At 50.9% G+C, this 20,305-nt stretch overlaps 1 protein-coding gene across 3 annotated transcripts in view; it reads left to right on the forward strand.

Annotated features, from left to right (window-relative positions):
• Positions 1 to 10,971: 10,971 nt before the first annotated feature.
• FOXP4 (forkhead box P4) overlaps positions 10,972 to 20,305 on the forward strand; it is a 34,874-nt gene continuing 25,540 nt past the window's right edge. For 2 of the 3 annotated variants that reach the window (XM_011986678.1, XM_011986677.1), the window contains exon 1: positions 10,972 to 11,194. In XM_011986678.1, the coding sequence (XP_011842068.1) occupies positions 10,991 to 11,194 (204 nt within the window). In that variant the 5' untranslated portion in view covers positions 10,972 to 10,990. The remainder of the gene's footprint in view (positions 11,195 to 20,305) is intronic. The other variant, XM_011986676.1, reaches the window with a different exon arrangement.

Here is a 20,305-nt window from a genome sequence, read left to right on the forward strand (position 1 = left end):
AAAAAAAAAAAAAAAAGACTCTGCAGGGTCTGTACAAGAAGTGTACAAGAAGAGCTCAGAGAGGACCTATAAGGACACCGTGACCCAAATCTTACTCCCACGCAGCTACCTAATAACTGATGGTGGGATGGGCGCAGTGGCTTATGCCTGTAATCCCAGCACTTGGGAGGCCAAAGTGGGAGGATCACTTGAGCTCAGGAGTTTGAGACCAGCCTGGGAAATATGGTGAAATTCCCTTTCTACAAAAAAAAATACAAAAATTAGGGTGTGGTGGCGTGTGACTGTAGTCCCAGCTACTCGGGAGGCTGAGACCAGAGGTTCACTTAAGCCAAAGAGGCAGAGGTTGCCGTGAGTGGGCCGAGATCGCGCCACTGCACTCCAGTCTGAGCCACACAGAGTGAGACCCTGTCTCAAAAAAAAAAAAAAAAAAAAAAAGTGATGGTGGTGGGTGTTTCTTTTTCCCTTCTTTCTACCATAGAGGTTAGGTCTTCTTACCATAAGCCCTTGTGTCTCCAGGGGCCTGTTTCAAGATGAAACCAGCCCATCCCTGACAGGGTGAGCCCCTCTATGATAAAGTTATCACTTGCCCCCTACATCTGGGGAAATGAAGGGAGGGGCCAAGGCATGTCTGGAGCAGACTGGGCAGAACAGCCAGAGGCCCAGAAATGGCCATACTCAGTGGTTTGTCCCAGGCCCACTAGAGCCCCTCCTGTGCCCACAGGAAACCCTGGTGCCAAAGGCACTACCAGAACCAGGCTCCAGATGGCCATTCAGGCCCTGGGCGAGTTGCCCCTACCCCTTAACCAGCAGGCCCCCCACGTAAGACGTCACTATTTAATTAGCCGTCTCTGATTAACCAAACTTGGCATTCGGCTCCTCTTGCCCTCATCTTTCCCAGCTCCGAATCAATGGCTTTGATATGCTAATTAGGGAGTAATTTAATTTCAAAAGGCCGCAATTAACAAGGGTGTTGTGGACATGCTGTAGTTAAGCGGAGTAATCTAATTTGCATTAGTAACAAGCAGGGACTAATTAGAAGCTTAATTAGACACTTAGATGGCTCTTATGTTTACTTTCTTAATGAGATGGAGTGGGATCTTTGGTTCTCTTTCTTTTTTTCCCCCTTTATTGTTAATTCTTTTTTTTTGGTCTGTGTAGTAGGAAGGGGTATTGAGGGAGGCCACCTTGCCAGGGCCTGTGGGAGCGTTTCAGGGCTGGAGCCAGTAAAAGGTGAGCTGGAGGGTGGTGGTAGGGGTGAGGGAAGGCTTGGATTCCAGAGCGACTCGGGGAGTTAGGACACGTAGAGGAGCACTGGTTTAGGAGTCAGAAGAGCCACCTGGTTTCAGTTTGGCTCAGCCACTTAGCAGTCAGGTAACCTTGTCAAGTCTTTGGCATCTTTGAAGTGTGGTTCCATCCTCTGTCAAAATGAGCGCAAAATTGCATGGGGGGAGAGAAGAGGGAGAGGCTGTAGAAAAGCACTCTTGCGGACTCTGAATCGAATGTTTTTTTTTTTTTTTTTTGAAATGGAGTCTCTCTCTGTTGCCCAGGATGGAGTGCAGTGTCGCCGTCTGCCACTGCCCAGGATGGAGTGCAGTGGCACTCACTGCAAGCTCCGCCTCCTGGGTTCATGCCATTCTCCCATGGAGTGCAGTGTCGCCGTCTGCCACTGCCCAGGATGGAGTGCAGTGGCACTCACTGCAAGCACCGCCTCCTGGGTTCATGCCATTCTCCCACCCACCACCACGCCCGGCTAATTTTTTGTATTTTTAGGAGATGGGGTTTCACCGTGTTAGCCAGGATGGTCTCGATCTCCCGACCTCGTGATCTGCTCGCCTCAGCCTCCCAAAGTGCTGGGATTATAGGCGTGAGCCACCGCGCCTGGCAGTCGAATGGTTTTTAACAATAAAATATATTCACAAATTGTGTGCCAAGGCCTTGCTGCATCATGGCTCAGCTCAGAAGCCACCTCCTACAGAAAGCCTTTCCGGAGCACCCCTTACTCCCTCCAGGCTCCATGGTCCCCAGTGTCTAACATAACATTTGTAAAGCTGTGTGTGTTGTGTAAGATGGAAGTTCTCAATCCTGGCTGCACTGGGAATTTAGAATGCTTGGAAAGCTTTTTAAAAAATCCACGCCTGGGTCCAATTCCCTGAAGAGTGCGATTTAATTGACTTAGGGTGGGCCATAGGTATGGGTTGGTTGGTTGGTTTTTTTAAAGCTCCCCACATGATTCTGATGTTTAGAAGGAAAGCTTACCTGCCCATTAGTCTCTTCTCTCTCCATTTCAAGCCCTGCAAAAGCAAGGTCTCCGTTTTACTCACCTCCATTTGCCCCAACCCCAGTGCCCATTGTGCTCAGTATCAGCTGCAGGTGAAGGCTCCCTGCCCCACTCTGACCTTAGGGAACTCACCCAGACTTGACAGGGCCTATAGTGTTGAGTTGCGAATGCCTTATTTGGGCTCTGAGAATCTCCTGGAGAAGGAGCTGAGGAGAATTGAGGGAAATCACTAAAGAGGTTAGGGCCCGAGAGTCTTATGAGATGTGGCTGCCTTGCTAAAGGAGAATTGGACAAAATTGGTATGAATTTTATGGGCATCAATTTGGAAATGAATATATCAAGAACCTTAAAAATATGCAGTTCCACCTTCTAAACATGTATCCTAGGCAAATAGTAAAAAATGTAGAGTATCCTGTTCCCATAAAGGTGTTTACTGCAGAATCATAGTAAAACATAGCTAACAGCCTCGATGTCCAATTCTAGGGGATTGGCTCAATACATTCTGGAACATGCGGCCCATTCAAGCAACTGTGTGACCATTAGAAACTTGCTTAAGATATTTGATGGCATGTGGAAATGCTTATGATAGTAAGTGGTGAGTGGAAAAAGAAGAAAATTCAAACCATGTACAGATTATGACCCCAATTTCACTTTTTTGATGTTTATATGCCAAAAGATAGTGAGAGTGGATTGACTGGAAAGGCTGTATATCCCAAAGGGCTAGATCTCTGTGGGGTAGGATTATGAGTACTCTATTTTTTTTTCCTTTTTTTCAAAATTTTCTACCAGGATGTCTCTTACTTTTAGGATTCAGAAACAAAGTTAGTTGGAACTTGGGAGAGGACCTGGAACAGACAGCACAGGATGGCAGCTTCACCTTCCAAATCGAAGGCTTTGTTGGAGGCTTTCAGATAGGAATGTCTTTGTCCTGCCACTTGTACTGAGCTCCTCTGAGCACCGAAGTGTGCTGAGAGGCCTTGAATGGTCCCTAGAGTTGAGGTAGGTGGCTTCTAGGATATCACAGTCATTTAGGGAGACTCCCAGGCCAGGAACTCAGACAGAGGTAGGGGTACAGAGGGAAGCCCAGGGTGCCTGCCTCTGACCCACACAATGAGGAGTGCCAAAGGAGGGCAGGGGCTTGGAGAGGGATTAAGCCTACGCTGGAACTCACAGAGTCCCATGTGCTTGGGGAGAGAAACTGCTGGCATGATCAGGGAGCCAAGCAGTGCATGACTCACATCACCCAGCTCTGGCTTCAGGACCTATTTTGGAGCTATAGCCACATTCTAACCCATGGGTCTTGCCTCACTTTCTTCAAGTGCTGACCCAAGGGCTGGGAGAGCAGGGTGGGATCAATTTTTAAACCATAGCCCACTCAGAGGTAGGTTGTAGCAGGACTTTCTGGACTGCCATAATTATAGTAACTACCTTTCTCTAAATGTCTTCCTCATGCAGTGTGTCTTATTTGATACCACTGCAACCCTGGAAGGAAAATGTATTGGCATTAACCTCACATTACAGATAAGGAAACCAAGGCTCAGACTGGTGACCTCAGTCCAGAATGTCACAAAGGTAATAAGAAGCCAGGAAGGGTTAGCAGGTCATCTGGCAAATGAGTGGTTGGCTAAGTAAGCCAGAAGCCCCAAGTGGCCACTGCCCTGGAGCCCTCCCCTTACCTGGAGCCTGAAGCCAGAAGCCACTGGGCCTCTGGGGCCAGGGCTGAATGGGGGAGGCTAGTCCCTGGGACTTTGGATTGGGAAGCATCCTGCAGTTAAACTTCTAGGGCCAGGGCTCATTGCTCTGAAAAGCCCTCTGTTTTATATCTCTTGACACAGGTAAGATATAGCAGGATAGCTAGAAAGAAACAAATAGAGAAAGAAGGAACTAGAAGACATCCTTGTGCTCTGGTATCCACATGTGTGTCTTTTTATATAATCTAGAAATGTATGTATTTCAAAGACTTTTAGTTCTGGAAAACTCTGAAACTGATGACCCTTCTTTTGTAAAATAAAGGCCTTTGCATATGTTTGCCCTGCATTCATTGTATACTTTGCTTGGCCAGTACCTACTCAGCCTTCATATCTAAGCATAAATGCCCTTTCCTGGGAAAAGGAGACTTTCCCTGCCCCTCTCCGCTTATGTTAGATCCCCATTTATTTCCTGTACCCACACTTGACAGAATGTATCTGACTTAGTAGGCTTCTCCATTTACTTATGTGTTTAGTTAACATTTGTACCCTCTTCATGGGAACATAAGCTCCACAAGAGCAAGGCCTGTGTCCTGCTCTGCTGAAGTCTGCATACACAGAACCTGGCACACTGTAGGTATTTAAATATTGGTCGTACCAATGAATGGATGAAGGGTCATTGCTGGTGAAACATGCTCCTGGCCAACCACTGGAGGAGAGAGAAGCATGACTTTGTTCATGGCTAAAGCCCCACTGGTTTTTAGGAAACTTGTTTTGAGGAAAAACAAGTGCCCGCTTTATCTAGAAAAAAAGAGAAGGGGCTAGGACCTCCGGCATTACCAGTTGCCTTTGCTGAGTCCTTTACCTACAGCTCTCAGAGCATCTAAAGACACTGCTGCACTGCCTCGTTCAGTAGGGCCCACATTTCACTTTCCTTCAGGTAGATCCCCAGTGCTTCACTTAATGGGGCCCTAAATGCATGTTGAATGATTGAATGGCTTTTGCAGATATATCATCTAGTTTTGCCCATCAGGAAACTCAGAACTAAAGTTAGTGTTCATCATTGGAGCTCCATTGCCTGGGACAACCACCATCAGCATCACCTGGGAACTTCTTAGAAATACAGATTCCCAGGCCCACTCCAGACCTACTGGGTTAGAAACTTCTACTGGGGCCCAGTAACCTGTGTTTTAACAAGCTCTCCAAGGTGATTCTGATGCACTCAGGTCTGCAACCCCTGATTTAATGTTGTGGTCCATCATTCTCACCTTCTACTCTGTGCTATTGTATTTTAAGAAATCTTACCTCTTACTGCAGTCTGCTTCCTAATCTTTGTTGGAATTATAAATTATAAAATAGATGGTTACATCTAGTCCAGTTCTCCCCATTATACAGAGGAGAAAAGAGGAGAATCAACTTGCTCCAAGTCACTCAGTAGGCCAGGTGCGGCGGCTCAGGCCTGTAATCCCAGCACTTTGGGAGACTGAGGAGGGAGGATCACTTGAGCCCAGGAGTTGGAGACCAGCCTGGGCAGCAAAGTGAGACTCCCCCCCTCCCCCTTAAAAACACAAGTCACTCAGTAGTAAATTGGTGTTAGAGCTGGGGCTAGACACCAACTTCCAGGGTCAGGCTGTCAGCTGGTTCGCGTCCTGCTATCTCCCAGACTAGATTATAGGTTTCCGGAGAACTGGAAACAATACCTTATTTAAATTCCAACTGCCACCATTGCTCTGGGTACGGGCCACCTGTGGTCATTCCCCATCCGTGTATCCCTTAAGAACTGAGGCCGCATGTCCACTCCAGCTGCGCGTGCACGTGTGCTCCCGGCAGGACGCGCGCCCAGGAGCGCGCTGGGGGCTGCCCCGCCCCTCTCTCCCTCCCCCGCGGGTAAACTCCGGGCATCCATCAGTCTGTTAATTGCACTAATTAGAGATCGCAGAGGTGTTAATTGGAAAACCCTGGTATTGTGCCTGTTTGGGGAAGAAAACGTCAATAAAAATTAATTGATGAGTTGGCAGGGCGGGCGGCGCGGGTTCGCGGCGAGGCGCAGGGTGTCATGGCAAATGTTACGGCTCAGATTAAGCGATTGTTAATTAAAAAGCGACGGTAATTAATACTCGCTATGCCATATGGGCCCACGAAAAGGCACAAAAGGTTTCTCCGCATGTGGGGCTCCCCGTCCCTTTTCTCCTTCCCCAAAAGCACCCCAGCCCATGGGTCCCCCCTTTGGCCCCAAGGTAGGTGGAACTCATCACTTCCGGCCAGGGAGGGGACGGGGCCGTCTCCGGCGAGTTCCAAGGGCGTCCCTTGTTGCGCACTCACCCGCCCAGGTTCTTTGACGAGCCAGGAGCCTCCGGGGAAGTGGGAGCCCCCAGCGGCCCGCAGACTGCCCCAGAGCGGAAGAGGCAGCGGCGGCTTTGACCCAGCTTCCTTCCGACGGCATCTGCAGGAGCCTCCAGACCTGACATAGGCTCCGAGGTGCCCTGGCTCCCCCACGGGGAACGCTGCGAGTTGGGCGACTAGGTCCTGCCTAAGTGCAGGACCTGAGCCTCAGACAAATCCTGGACCTGCCAAGATAACTCGGCCTCCAGTGCTATCTCCATTTGCCCCCAACATGTGGTAGGAGAGGGGTATGGGAAGTCTGGGGTGGGGGATAAGAGCCCAGTATTAGCGAACCTTAGACCCCTGGCTAACCCCTACCTTATTGTATGGAGGCAGAAAGAGCACCCCAGTGACTTGCCCAAGGTCACGCAGCTGAGCCTAGAAACCAGATGGTCTAATTCTCAGAGTCTCTGCCTTTCTGTTCCACAGGTGTTCAGCTGCTCCTTGCTGAGGACCTTGGTGGCTGGGGGAGGAGCATGGATTGGGAGGATAGGGGTGTGTGGAGAAGAAAGGAGGACCTCTTGGAGCTTGCTCCTTGGTACCAGAGGAAGCAGCTCAGGTCTACACTGGGTGGAGTCCACTGTGAAAGGGACTGGGCTGTGACTCCAGCAGACCGTCAGTGCCTCCAGTATTCACTGAAATACTGTGTTTTCATGTCCACATGCCAGGCTGAGAGTGAGAAGAGACCTTCAAGACCACCTATTCATATAGAGATGGGAAATAGAGGCTCAGAGAAAGGGGAAGGCAGAGGAATCTCCATGGTGTGTGGCTGAGCCCAGGTCCCTGCCTGCTCCCCTAGCCAGGGCTCAGGCTCCTGTGGACACTGACTTCTTCTCCACACCCCACACCCTTGTAGTTACAGGGGACTGATAATCAAGGCCTCCCGCCATCACCTTACCCCATCCTGTCTCTAGCTGACTGGGTCCCAGGCACCCAGAGCCTGCTCGCCCACAGTGCAGGGAGCACCCTGGTGCTATCACGGCACCCTGTGGAGAGATGGGCAGGAGACATGCGGCTGCTGGTGTGCTCATCCTTGGAGGGCGGTTATCCCAGGGCAGAGGTGAGAATTCGGAAAGCACCTGGGTGTGCCTGTGTTACAGGTTTCGGGGGTATGTTGGTAGGTGGGCGGGAGCATGGAAAGAGGCGTATGGGTGTGTGTCAGTGGGGTAAAGACCCTGGAGGGGACAGAGCATGCCACATGGGAATTAATGCCATTCATACACCCTGCGGAAATGACTTTTCAAATGCATATAATCTCAAGCATGCAAATGAGAGGCTTGCTTCACCCTGTTTAATATGAATGATCAGCCCCTGAATAGCTATTATTATACACCACATTGCAGCAATTATGTTGTTCACTGGGTGTCGCTCTATACTCCCCCCCATAAGAAGAAAAGAAAGAAGTACCTCTGTCTGCAACCTCCTCCTTCCTTTTTTCTCTTTTTCCAAACTTACTGTCTGATCTGCAACTTTATGGTATTCCTTGAGTGTTGGAAGGGGGCCACTCTCCCTAACCCCAGGGAAGTAACTGCCAGATTCTCTTTCCTTTCTCCTTTGCATGCATACACACCCCTGAGGCTCTGGTCTTTGTCCCCTGGGGCCCAGGAGTTCTCAGATCTCAGAGAAGCTAGACTTGGAATCAGAGCGGGCAGCTGCTTTCCACCACCAGCAGAGCCAGGGTTGGGGGAGAGGCCCCCCTCCCTGCTGTCTCCCCATCCCCCTCATGTAACTGAGGCCCAGGCCCAAGTGGGGGAAGGTGCTGCTGGCTGGGTGGTTTCAGGAGAGGATGATGGAGCCCTGTGCTGTGGCAAGTGGAGGATGGTGCCCACCCCATCCATCATTTCACCGCCACTAGCCCTCAGGCTGACATGGCCATTAAGGCCTGAGACCGAGTGCTCAATCTCTTCTGAACCATCACTCCCATCTTGCCCTTACTCCAGCCCAGCTCCTCTCAGAACTTAGGAGTGGAGCAGCAGCTGGGTTGGGGGAATAGCAAGCGCTTGGAAACATACAGAGAAATTCACAAATACAGGGCACCCGGGAGGCCACTCAGGCTCACTGGGACAGTGACACCCAGAGTCACGGATGAAGAGGGGCCGCAGGAACAGGGATGTGGCTTCTGTGGACCCCTTGCAATTCTCTGTCTCCTCCCCACTCTGCATCCAGCCAGGATGAAAGCTGAGCAAATGGCTTGGTAGAGTGAGGGAGAAGAGTTCTTCTGGAGTGAAAGGAGAGAATTTGAGAGTGGGAGGAAATGCTTTGGGGAGCTGCTGCCTTGGGGGAAGGAACTAGAGAAATCACAGTCCAGTCTCTTTCTGCAGTTTCTCATTGTTACCTACAAGGCCCTCATCTGTCAGTTGAGTCAGGGAGACCATGTGGTTATAGGGTCTGCCTAGGCCAAAAGAGATCAAATCAGGAGGAAAGAAACTGGCTGGCTTCCATGGGCCTTGCTAAATGCTCATGTGGCTTCTATCCCTTGATGATCTCTGTGCAATCTGGACCAAGTCCTTGACCTCTTTGGGTCTCAATGTCCTCACCCTTACAATTAGGGTGGGTAGAGAAGGCGCTGATCAATATTGGGGGTGCTGTCAGGTGCTGTGTGCATGTTTTATTTGCCCCTCAAAAGACTTGGAGGTCGGGATGAAATATACTTGGCTCTCTTTATCCGCAGGTTCCACATCTGTGGATTCAATCCACCACAGATGGAAAATACTATGCAGTATTTGCAGTATGCAGGACCCACAGATAGGGAGGGCCAACTTTTGTATCCACAGGTCCTGCAGGACAAACTGGGAGGCTTGAGCATCTGGAGATTATGGTATCCACAGGGATCCTGGAACCAATCTCCCATAGGTGCCAAGAAACATTGTCCTACCACAGACAAGGAATCTGAGGGCTGGGGAGTTTAAGATGGATCAAAAATCAGTAGTAGATACCAACCATGGTCTGACCTGTTTGACTGAAATCCATGTTCTTCTCAAGGGACTGTGACTCGGAGGTAGTTGGGGAGCCCCCAGAATTTGAGAACAGCTTTTCATACTAAAGGTATTGGAACCTTGTCAGGTGCAGTGATTCATGCCTATAATCCCAGCACTTTCGGAGGCCGAGGCAGGTAGATCAGTTGAGGCCAGGAATTCGGGACCAGCCTGGCCAACATCTCTACTAAAATTAGTCAGGCATGGTGTTGCATGCCTACTATAGTCCCAGCCACTCGGGAGGCTGAGGCAGGACAATTGCTTGAACCCGGGAGGCGGAGGTTGCAGGGAGCCGAGATTGTGCCACTACACTCCAGCCTGGGTGACAGAGCGAGACTGTGTCTCAAAAAGATAAAATAAAATGAATACATTAATTAAATTAAATTTAAAAAGCTGTTGTAACCTCTGTGAGTTATAAAAAGCAGCTCAGGCCTCCTCCTCCTCCTCACTGCCCTGGCCATCCCAAACACCTACCGTCTCTTTCTGGGGGGATGTTTCAGCCACTCCTTGAGAGACATTTCTGGGGTCAGGGGATCCAGACCTTGACTCTTTGTCTTGGGTACGTAACCTAACTCTCTGGACCTTCAGTTTTTCCATCTGTAAAATTGGCGTGATAACTCTCTCCCACAGTTCTCAGGAGGAGAAATCATGGTTCCTATGGAGAGTGAGTTAACCTTACTGAGTGTCTACTTTTGACCAGGTGCTAGGCTGAGGGCTTTAAAATGGAAGATGGAAAGTGGGACCAGGTCTTCCTTCATTGCACACCTCCATGCCCAAGACCAGTGTCTGGCTCCCAGTAGGTGCTGGGCAAGTGGCAGCCTTTTTTATAAAAGAATAATTGTTGCTTTGGACCTTCTGTGGCCTGGGATGGGAGCAAACACAAAGTCCATTTCAGGTGGGGGTAGGAAGGCAGTAATCTAGTGGGTTCCTAGTGAATAACTTTTGATTTTGCTTTGTTGGTGTAGGTTTAAGACCCAGACGGGGCCTGGGCGCTGTGGCTTATGCCTATAATCTCAGCATTTTGGGAGGCTGAGGCAGGCAGATCACCTGAGGTCAGGAGTTCGAGACCAGCCTGGCCAACATGGTGAAACCCCTTCTCTACTAAAAACACACACACAAAAATTTAGCTGGGCGTGGTGGCAGGCACCTGTAATCTCAGCTACTCAGGAGGCTGAGGTAGAAGAATCACTCAAACTCGGGAGGAGGAGGCTGCAGTGAGCCAAGATCGCACCACTATGCTCCAGCCTGGGCGACTGAGCAAGACTCCGTCTCAAAAAAAAAAAAAAAAAAAAAAAAAAGAGCCCTTCTTCATGTCATTATTATTATAAACAGTGCAAAACCTCAACTGGGGCAAAAAATCCCCACCCAGAGGGGCAGTGCAAGGGCTTTATCTCCTCCCTTCCCCACCCCAGCACGAGGTCTCCTAGAAGTCAAGAACACATGGTGGGGGATGTGGAGCCGCCCCTCACCTGGGGAGACTTCCAGAGGGACCACACTCCATCAGGCATCCCAGGAGCAGCCTCTGGGAAGTTGAGAAGGAGTAGATGCCCAACTGCTCCTGTGGCGATGGTTGTGTTTTGGGGGGTCAGCAGTCACTGCCCTTTCAGCCTTCAGCCTCAGCCTCTCCCCTGGGTCTCTCTTCCTCCTCCAGGTACCACTAGAGCGACATGATGGTGGAATCTGCCTCGGAGACAATCAGGTCGGCTCCATCCGGTCAGAATGGTGTGGGCAGCCTCTCTGGGCAAACCGATGGCAGCAGTGGTGCGGCCACAGGGACAACTGCAAGTGGCACGGGCAGGGACATGACCACAGGTGCAGACAGCAATGGTGAGATGAGCCCCGCGGAGCTGCTGCACTTTCAGCAGCAACAGGTAGGAGCTGGTGCGCCTTGGGGTATCTGGGAGTGGGAGAGGGGGCACTAGGCCGCATTCCACTTCATCATGGCTGCTGGAGCACCACTCCCTGCCAGGCAGCATCGCTTTACCGTTCTTAAGACAGTCCAGCTTCCAAGGACTCCCTGTCCACCCACCCATTCTGGTGGCCACCTTGAGCCTGGGCTACCACAGCGTTTTCAAGAGAGAGAAGTGGGACTCAGAGGTCTGAGATCATGAAGCTTGAAACTGTCCCAGAAATGCCAATAAGAAGAGACAGACACACACCTGGGCAGCAGGCTTGAGATTGGCATGTTGGATTGGTGGGCACTCCACTTTTCACCTGCACACTGGCTAGGAAACTAGCTAAATGAACAGGGTTAAGAGGTTGCTGTGCACACGGAGATCTTCACATTATTTCTGTTGCAAAAGATTATCTGCCTGAGTCAGCCTGGGCCTCCATTTCAAGCAGTGAAGAGAGGCCCAGGCAGCTGGGTAAAGGCCAAGAGAGGTAGGCAAAGACAGGCCTCCATTTTTAGGGCTCAAACTGGGAACCTCTTTCTGTGTCTTCTATTTCCTCTTCCACCCCGAAGTGCAGAGTTCAGGAGTTTAAAACCAACCTCTCTGAGGCTCTAGAGACACTAGAATGGGTCTAGATCTGGTTGGGTGATGACAGAGCAGGGGCCTCATGTCCTGGTCCCACCTGGGGAAAAAAGGAGAGTCATGCTCAACAAGTTGAGGAGAACCTGCCCAGCCAGCCCTGGCCTTGGGATTCTCTTTCTCTGATTTGACTCTGCTCCTGGAATCACTGCTGGTGGTGCTGGCCCTTGGGGTGTGGGGGTCTGCTAGGAACAGGGAGAAGCAGGGCTCTGCGTGTACCTCCCTGCTCAGTACCCCACTACTGCCTCATGCATGCACACATGTATGTACCACAATGCCCTCATGTGCGCCTCCATGGCCCTACCGTCTCTCCCAAGTTCACCCTGGGACTCTGTCCTCCTTTTCCCACAGCCCAACTTCATTATCCCTAAGGGGCCTTTTCCCATCATATTCGTTGGAGCCAAAAGTCAGACTGGAGGCAACACCATCAGAAGCCTGACTCCCCTGCATGGAGCTGGTCAGCCAGCGCTAAAGCAGGAATTGAAGAAACTTGATTTAAGTCCCAGCCAGCCCCTTAACCAGTGGCATGACCTTGACCAAGTCATGAGCCTACCTGAGCCCTGGCCTCCTTGGCACCTAAAGTACAGAGTTGTTGGGATCAGATGCAATTTGGGTGTGCAGCACGTGCAGCTCACTTGTCGATGTGGATGTGAACAGAACAGAGGACTTCAAAAATCACTTTCTCTTGCCAGCAGTGGAGGCTAGAGCAGGGAAGGGCCTGACTCCCTTCCCCAGGGAGATAGTCTTCAGGAGTTCGCTGGCATCTCCCAAGCCTTCCTAAGCAGGTTCCCTGGGGAAGAGACCCACAGAGTCTGTGCCGTCTGCTGGAGACAGAAGGTTAAAGGGCAAAATCCTACCCCTTACCAACATAATAGCAAAACACACCCCACCAGAAATCTCCAACACCACCCATTTTGTATGGCCAGCTCTTCCCTCTCTGTGACTGTGCAGACAGAGTTATGAAAAATTTTAAATGTGGTAGGGGTTGGGGAGTGCTGAAACTGGAAAGTTTCTTTTAAAAAATTACTGAAAGTGAAGAGCGAACACAGTTCTCTGGATAACTGGGGAAATGTTTGGGGTGGGGAAAGACAGAACTGTCTGTACTGATCAGGTTTCTTGGTTCTGCGTTGCACATGAGCCATGTTTTCCCATCTATATTCCACGTTCCAGTTATTCCTGTTTGTTTTGGGGAATATCCCACAGTCCTGGAAAATCCTATATCTGTTTCACAAATAAACTGGGGTGGGGAGTTGGAGGCAGGCAGAGGGCTGTTTTATCCATTTGGGCTCACTATGGGCAGAGCGCCCAGGGCCAGGGAACATATTTGAGACTTAAAAAAGGTTTTCTTGGCTCCAAACTATGAAAAGAACCTTACAAAATTAAAATTATAAGATTTTCAATTAAAATGAAATAGTCCATGGGCTATTCCTCTACCCTGAACGTGTGAATGAGGCTTTTGGGGGAGTTTCAAGGGTAACATTTTCTGGTCCCCAACAACAAATGTTCGTTAATTGGAGAATAAACAAGTTTGGGAAAGAGAGCCTGGCCCTTTGGGTTCCTGCTCCTTCTCAACCCCACCCTGAAAGGACTTAGAGGACAAACCAATGCCTTTCGTCTCTTTGGTGCTTTGGGGCCTTCACGTATGCTGTGTCGTCTCACCATCCCTGCAAGGTGGATATTATTATTCCCATTGCACAGATGAGAGCCAGAGGTAGGCACTGACGTGTCAAGATGGCACAATAAAGGCTGCGTAGACCTCACTCTCCCAGTTCCTAGTTCAGGGCTTAGCACACCTGCCCCTTTGCTGGTTCTCCATCACACAGTCGCCGTGGGAAATGGAGGCAGCGAGGCCTTGAGCATAGTGGGTGCTAAGGAAATGTCTGTTGATGAGTAAATGAGAGCATTTCATTTCCAACCTGAAAGGGTTCTGTGATAGAGAAGCAATGCTGCCCGCTGGTCCTAAGTAGCCACTCTAGCGCCATCTGCAAACTTGATAGGAAGTGGGGTGGGAGAGGGTCTGTGGACCACACGCTGATCCCATTCTCCTCGTACCCTCCGTGGCTCTCCAAGCCCCTCTGTCTTTGTCTGTCTGTCTGTTGGTCCTTGTCCCTCTGCTCTCAGTAAACAAGCCCTGGAAATGCAATCCTGGCCTTTGGGAGTAATGAGTTGACAGAGAGGAGAGAGATAAACGGGGCGAGTCAGAAGTCAGGCCTATGACAGGACTTTAGGCTGAAACAAACAGTGCTGAAGAGGGTGGCCACGTCACTTTGGAACAAGAGCAGGCGCTTGTTTCCATGCAACGAGCAGGCTGGGAGCTTGTTTAAACAGAGGCTGGGGGGTGACCTGGCTTGACTGCCAGGCCAGGTCTGACTAGAGGGAGAGGGTCCTTAGCTGGCTGCCCCATTTCAGCCCTTGAGGCCCCAGCTTCCACCTCCCTCATCCCGGCCCGGTCATTGGTGAGTATCAGAGCCATACCACCTCCACGCTGTCCTTGGAGCTTTCACCAACTCTGCAGTCTTATGCCCTGTGAGGACTCTGTCTACCCTGAGGAGAAGGTGCAGGAAGTACAATAGGCTCTGGAGCAGTCAGTCAAGCTGCAAACACACCTTCAACCTTATTTTGCACTGGGCACCATGTCGGGCAGCTGGCATTACTGATCCCCAGCTGCTCTTAAAGAATACCCTAGACTGTGGACACACCCGCGGCCCATCCGTCCCTTCCCTCACCAAGGCAAACGTTTCTACCACAGTGCCCCTCCCTGCATTTTTACCCTATGGGGTGGCTCTTTTCTTTGAAAGTTGCCCTTGTGTTTTATCCTAATCTGATTTCATTTGTATGAAAATGTTCCCAGTGGGGGTTTTCTCAGGCACCCCACAAATACCCTTAGGACACTCTCTGATAGGGGCCATGGAGCCTAGGAGAAGTGTGTGCCAGATTTTGGGAGGGGAGGTCTTGGGGGCTGGTCTGGGTGCGCTGGCCAAGTTGGGGCCAGGAGGGCCAAGCTGGTGGGGTGGGGGCAGGCAGAGCCACTGGCGGCGGTGCTGAGGCCATGCCGAAAGGCGTCCTGGGCCTCTGGAGCGCGCACTCCCATTGTCCATGGGTTGTGGGGGTGACAGGTCAGCAAGGGTCACAGGAGGGTTGCCTAGAGTCTGGGAACTCCCACCACAGTTGCCGTGGCAACTGGGCCAAATCCCACCCCGTTCACATCCTGTGAGGAGATTCAAAAGGGTTGGGGGGTTCTGCACATTAATGGGCTTTTAACTCACCCCCCTTCAAAGAAAGGGGGGGATGTCAGGCAGTTGGGGGAAGGGAGAAGAAGAATGGGAGAGGCTTTTCTTTCCTTTTCCTCCCCCATCTGGCCCTCCTCTGCCCAAGCTACTTAGAGGGATGACAGCGGGGGAAGGGGAGGATTCAGAGGGTTTACCCCCCGCCCCCCCGACACACACACACACACAGACACACACACAGAGTCAACAGTTGTCTTTCGTCTGCAGGTCCGTGGCCCATTTCTCTTCAGGACTGCTGCCTGTGTGCCCCAGATTCTACTGTTTCCTGTCTGGTCCCAGACCTTCTGCATTCTCCTTTTTCTTCTGGAGAATGAGCCCCTCCCATGGAGGAGCCATGGCATGGAAGGAGAGTTGGGGCCTGCACTCACCAGAGGGGAGGCTTAGGGACATCACACCAGTTCATACCAGCTGCTGGGGAACACTCAGAAACTGCCCTTTTCTCCTTGGCCTGGACACAGTGAGAGGAGGGCAGGTGGGAGGTGGGAGGAGCCCGGCCAGGAGAGGGCCTTAACCATCCCCCTTGTTGTACCCCTCCCAGGTCCTTGAGAGCCAAAGACCGCCCTGTTTCCTATGTTGGAAAATTCCCCTAGGAGGGAGTAGTGCTAGGAGGGCAGAGGGCGGGACTGGATCCTGGAGGAGGGATCTGCAGACCCTTGCTTTCTTGGGACTAAAAGGAGCCAGCCCACTCTACCAGCAGGAGAGCCCCCAGCTTCCCTCCTAATATGGAATTCTGAAATCCCTCTTCTTCCCTCCCTCACCTCCCCTTCATGGCAGAATTCTTGTCCCTGCTGATTAGAACTGGGGATACAGAGGAGAATTTGGGGAAGGGAGGTAAATGTTCCTTCTGAGAAGGGATTTATCTTGAGGATTGAAGTGGAGAAGGCTGCATCCTAGGGTCACTTCATCAGGGCAGAACTTGGCCTGGAACCCTCAGTCGGAGAGCTGGCTTTTCCCCCGGGGTAGCACCTTTATTCTGAGAAGGCCCACTAGGAGTCTCAGGATGAGAACTACATCCCCCCTCACTATTGCCCCCATTCCAACCCTACATTGCAGAAGTGGCTAGAGTGAAGTGGCTCAGAACCCAGACCTCAGCACAGACCCATTTCCAGAGAACTCCACAGATACTGGTGGGAGGGATGTATGTCTGGTAGCCATCTCCAAATGCCACCAAGAATGGGGAAGATGATCACGGGAACTTCTGCATCACTGCCACTTGGCCACCCACCACCACCTTGGTGATTTCACCTCCTTGCTGGAGGTCAGAGGGTTCCTTCCAGGCACTGAGGACTCCGGTTGTCCTTCTCATGACACCCTGCAGAGCTGGTTTTGGCTACAGGAGCTGGATGAGCCCTGGGCTGCATCATCGCTAGAAGCAGGCAAAGGCCGAGCACTGCTGGTGCGAAGCCTGCCTGAGTTTGAGAGCAGTGGTGCAGGGAATGAAGAGAATGAAGGAGCCCTTTGAAGGATCGCAGTTCCTCATTCACACTGCTGAGTTCAGCTGTAAATTCTCATCTCTCTGAGGCCAGAGACTAGTTCCCTGTAGAGAGGAGGCATTTTCAAGGCACTTGGTGGGGAAGGGGTCTTGAAACCAGGGCTATATGCCCAGGATGTGAGTCGTCTCCCACCCATGTGGGCCTGTCTGTGTCTGTGCATTGCTGGTTTTCATTTTAATGGTTCTAATTTGAGAATGTGCCGATGTCATTTTTACGAGGTTGGTGTAAAAAAAATTTACAGCCTTTTCCAAAAAGCTTTTTTTTTTTTCCAAGGGAAAAAGGTGCGGAATAACTTCGGGGGTTTTATGGTCTCCTCTCCCCACCTTCCTTGTCCCCCTTCTCTGTGTAATTTCATTTTTATGTCTCTTTGCTGGAGGTTACAAAGCCTGGCTGGTCAAGAACTTGCCTCCCCCCAGGTCAGTTCCCTCAGTGGTCAGGGCCACTAATCTCTAACTCCTCCTCCTTGTACCCCTTTCTTCCATCCTCTGGTCCCTGAGGAGTTGCATTTTGAGGGGTAGATGAAGAGGTATTCCTTCTTTACTTTGAACCAGTGAGTACTTACTGGCATCCATTGTTTACCAGCAGTAAGTATCTACCCTGAAAGACAATATCACTTCGTACTCAAAATCCTGCAGCGATTTTTCAAGTATAGAATGAAATAAAAAATCATTGTCCCTGTGTAATCTGGCCCCTGCACACCTCTGGGACTTCTTCTCTTGGCCACACTGGCTTTTCGATTCATAATGCACTCAGCTTTTCCCACGGCAGGGCCCTTGCACCATCTGTTCCCTCCACCTCAGATACTCTCCCTTGGAAGAGTGCCTCCTCCTAATGCTGTGTCTCCTCAGAGAGGCCTTCCCTGGCCGCACACCCTAGAGCCAGCCAGCCAGCCAGCCAGCCAGCCAGCCAGGGTTTGCAGGACACTCACCACCAGCTCAGAGTTTGCATGTCTGTCTGTGTAGTGTCTGTCTCGGCCCATTAGAATGTGAGCCCCATTAAAGCAAAGACGCTGAGTCCCCAGTACTGAGGACACTGTGAGTGCCCTGCAGGGCTTGATAACCACTCATTAAATTGTTGCTAAATTAATAGTCATGCTGTGGCTCTGGAGGTAAAGATAGTAGGCTTTCCTAGGGATGCTTTTCTGGCTTGGAATGGGGTGAGGTGGGCCAGCACCCTCAAATACCCTTCTAGTCCATTCTTTTCCTGAATCCAGCCAGTTTCCAGTGAAAATTAATTATGGAGACAATTTAGATAAGACTGAATCCCAGTTTTGCCAAAACCAGCCAGAGGCAGACAAAGGAAGTTTGGAGTTTGTTTTGGCTGCCCCTCACCACAATCCAAATTAAACCAGAATTTGCTAGTACCTCCTCCGTCCTGCCCTGCCAGCGCTTGGTGTCTCTTCCCTGTGCAGAGCCCAGTTTCAGGTCTGGTACATTCAGGTTCTGCTTTTGCCACTGTGTCCCGTTGGACAAATCATTGCCCATCTCTGGATCTCTATTTCTCCATCTATCAGTGAACTAGAAAATACCTGTTTTTGGCCCACTAAATTGATATTATGACCCACTGCTGGGCCATGAGCAGCAATTTGAAAAATACTGGACTAGATACCCTCTAATACTTGCAGCTCTCCAGGGCTGTGGCCCATGCTCTTCAACTGCTCATTGTCAACAGTCCTTCAAGCTCGTCTCCCTGATTATCACTTCCCTGCCCTCCCGCACACACACAGAATAAGGCTGGTACCCCAACACAGATCTAGGATCCTCCAGCCTGCTGAAAGGACTGGTAAATAGCCCCACACTTGGCTTCCTGAGAGAGAATGACCCCTTTCCCACCCCTCCCACCAACCCCAAATTCCCAGAACCAGAAATGGGAGTGTGGTCCCAAGAGAGAGACCCCACAGCACCAAGACTTGTTTTTCTATTCATAGCAGCTCCCTGTTGCCCTCAAAGCTACAGCTTCATTCTCCACCATCCCAACCGCCCTCCCTGGATGCCATCCGTTATAAGCCATTTGTTCCTAATTGCGGAGATCCTGCTAATGACTTCTGAATGGGGGATGGGGGGAGGAGAGTTCAGCTTCATTAGCGAGACTGAGTTCTTAAGCTTGAAGGGGGGATGGGGGCTGGGCTAGAAGAGGGTTTGGTTAGCAAGGCCTTCCGGGTGGCACCAGGCAAATGACCAGGAGCTGCTGGTGAAAGATCAATCATAATAGTGTTCGTCCAGGACCTACTGGGTGCCTGACAGTGTGCTGAGTACTCCATGTACACAGTCCCACGTGTTCTTCCCAGGAACCCCATGAAGAAAGTATGGGGTTGTTCCAGTTTTGCAGAAGAAGAAATGGAGGCCCAAAGAGATGGCGACTTGCCCAAGGTTACCCAGTATATGGTGGAGCCAGAACTTGGATCCAGATCTCTCTTGAAGTCCATGCATGAATGGACAGTATGCCTCCCTTAGAGGGAAACTGGACATCATCCCCAAACCACAGAGCTGAGCATTTGGTTTTCAGTCCCAGGGGTAGAAGGAGGAAAAATATGAGGTTTGAGAGGCCAGATAGCTCCCAGTTTTCCACTCTGCCTAAGCCCCCTCTTCCTTCCTCCCCTAGGTTTTCCATAATGGCTTCTTCCTGGTGTGGGTATCTGAACACCTTTCTCACCCAGGGCTGTGTTTGGATATCTCTTGTCCGTAGGGAAGGGAAACTGAGCCCACTTTTCCCCTGGAGTTTCCTTTCTTGGTCTTCTTCCTCTACCTCCACCATCTTCACTTCCCCTTTTCACTGGAGGGCTAAACACATGCAGATTAGGGAGAAGGCAGATTTGAAGGCCTCACTGGACTGTGCATGGGATCATGGAGACCCCTCAGTGGGGTGAACCCTGAGCAGTCAGAGGTGTTTGGACTCTCCCACTTCCTAGCTGTGGAACCTCAGGCCTCAGTTTCCTTGTCGGTAAAATAGGGACATCAGCACCTGCTCCACCTAGCTCAGTGTTGTGAAGCTTCAGTTAAATGTTTGAAAAAGTGCTTTGGAAACTGCAAGGCAAATGCTAGCTGCTAAGCTTAGTGTCAGCCTGTGCCAGCCTCCCATATTCAGCCTAGACTAAAATGAATTTCGTGAGTGGGTATCGCATGTCTGTTCTGTGCTGGTGGTTGACGATGGGGGTTCACAGCTATATTTGACAACATCTGTGCTTTCAAGGAGGCCCCAGTCTGGTTGGCATATTCAAAGAAAGTGGGGCTGGGGATCTGCCAGAGTTAGAGTTAGGACCCATTATTTCCCACATCTCTCGGAGGTGGGCAGTCCAGTGGTCTCCAGGCCCCAGTGCCAGCAGGCAGTGTGAACACATCTGGTGCAGCAGCGTGGTAGAAGTGACCCTCCTCGTTCGCCGTGTGAATTCGCCCTTCAGGTGGCGAGACTCCAGTTAGTGCTGCAGCCACCTCTGGGAAGCCTTCCCAGACTTCCCCAGGTAGAAGAAAGCCTTCTCTGAGCCCTGGCACCCACCCTCACTTCAGGCTAACTAGTTCCTAGTTCCTTATTCTTTTTTTTTTTTTTTTTTTTTTTTTGAGACGAAGTTTCCCTCTTTGGTCGCCCAGGCTGGAGTGCAGTGGCGCCATCTCGGCTCACTGCAAGCTCCACCTCCTGGTTCGCCCAGGCTGGAGTGCAGTGGCGCCATCTCGGCT

This window comes from Mandrillus leucophaeus, unplaced genomic scaffold (assembly GCF_000951045.1).
Source record: "Mandrillus leucophaeus isolate KB7577 unplaced genomic scaffold, Mleu.le_1.0 Scaffold3, whole genome shotgun sequence".
NCBI classification, from domain to species: domain Eukaryota; kingdom Metazoa; phylum Chordata; class Mammalia; order Primates; family Cercopithecidae; genus Mandrillus; species Mandrillus leucophaeus.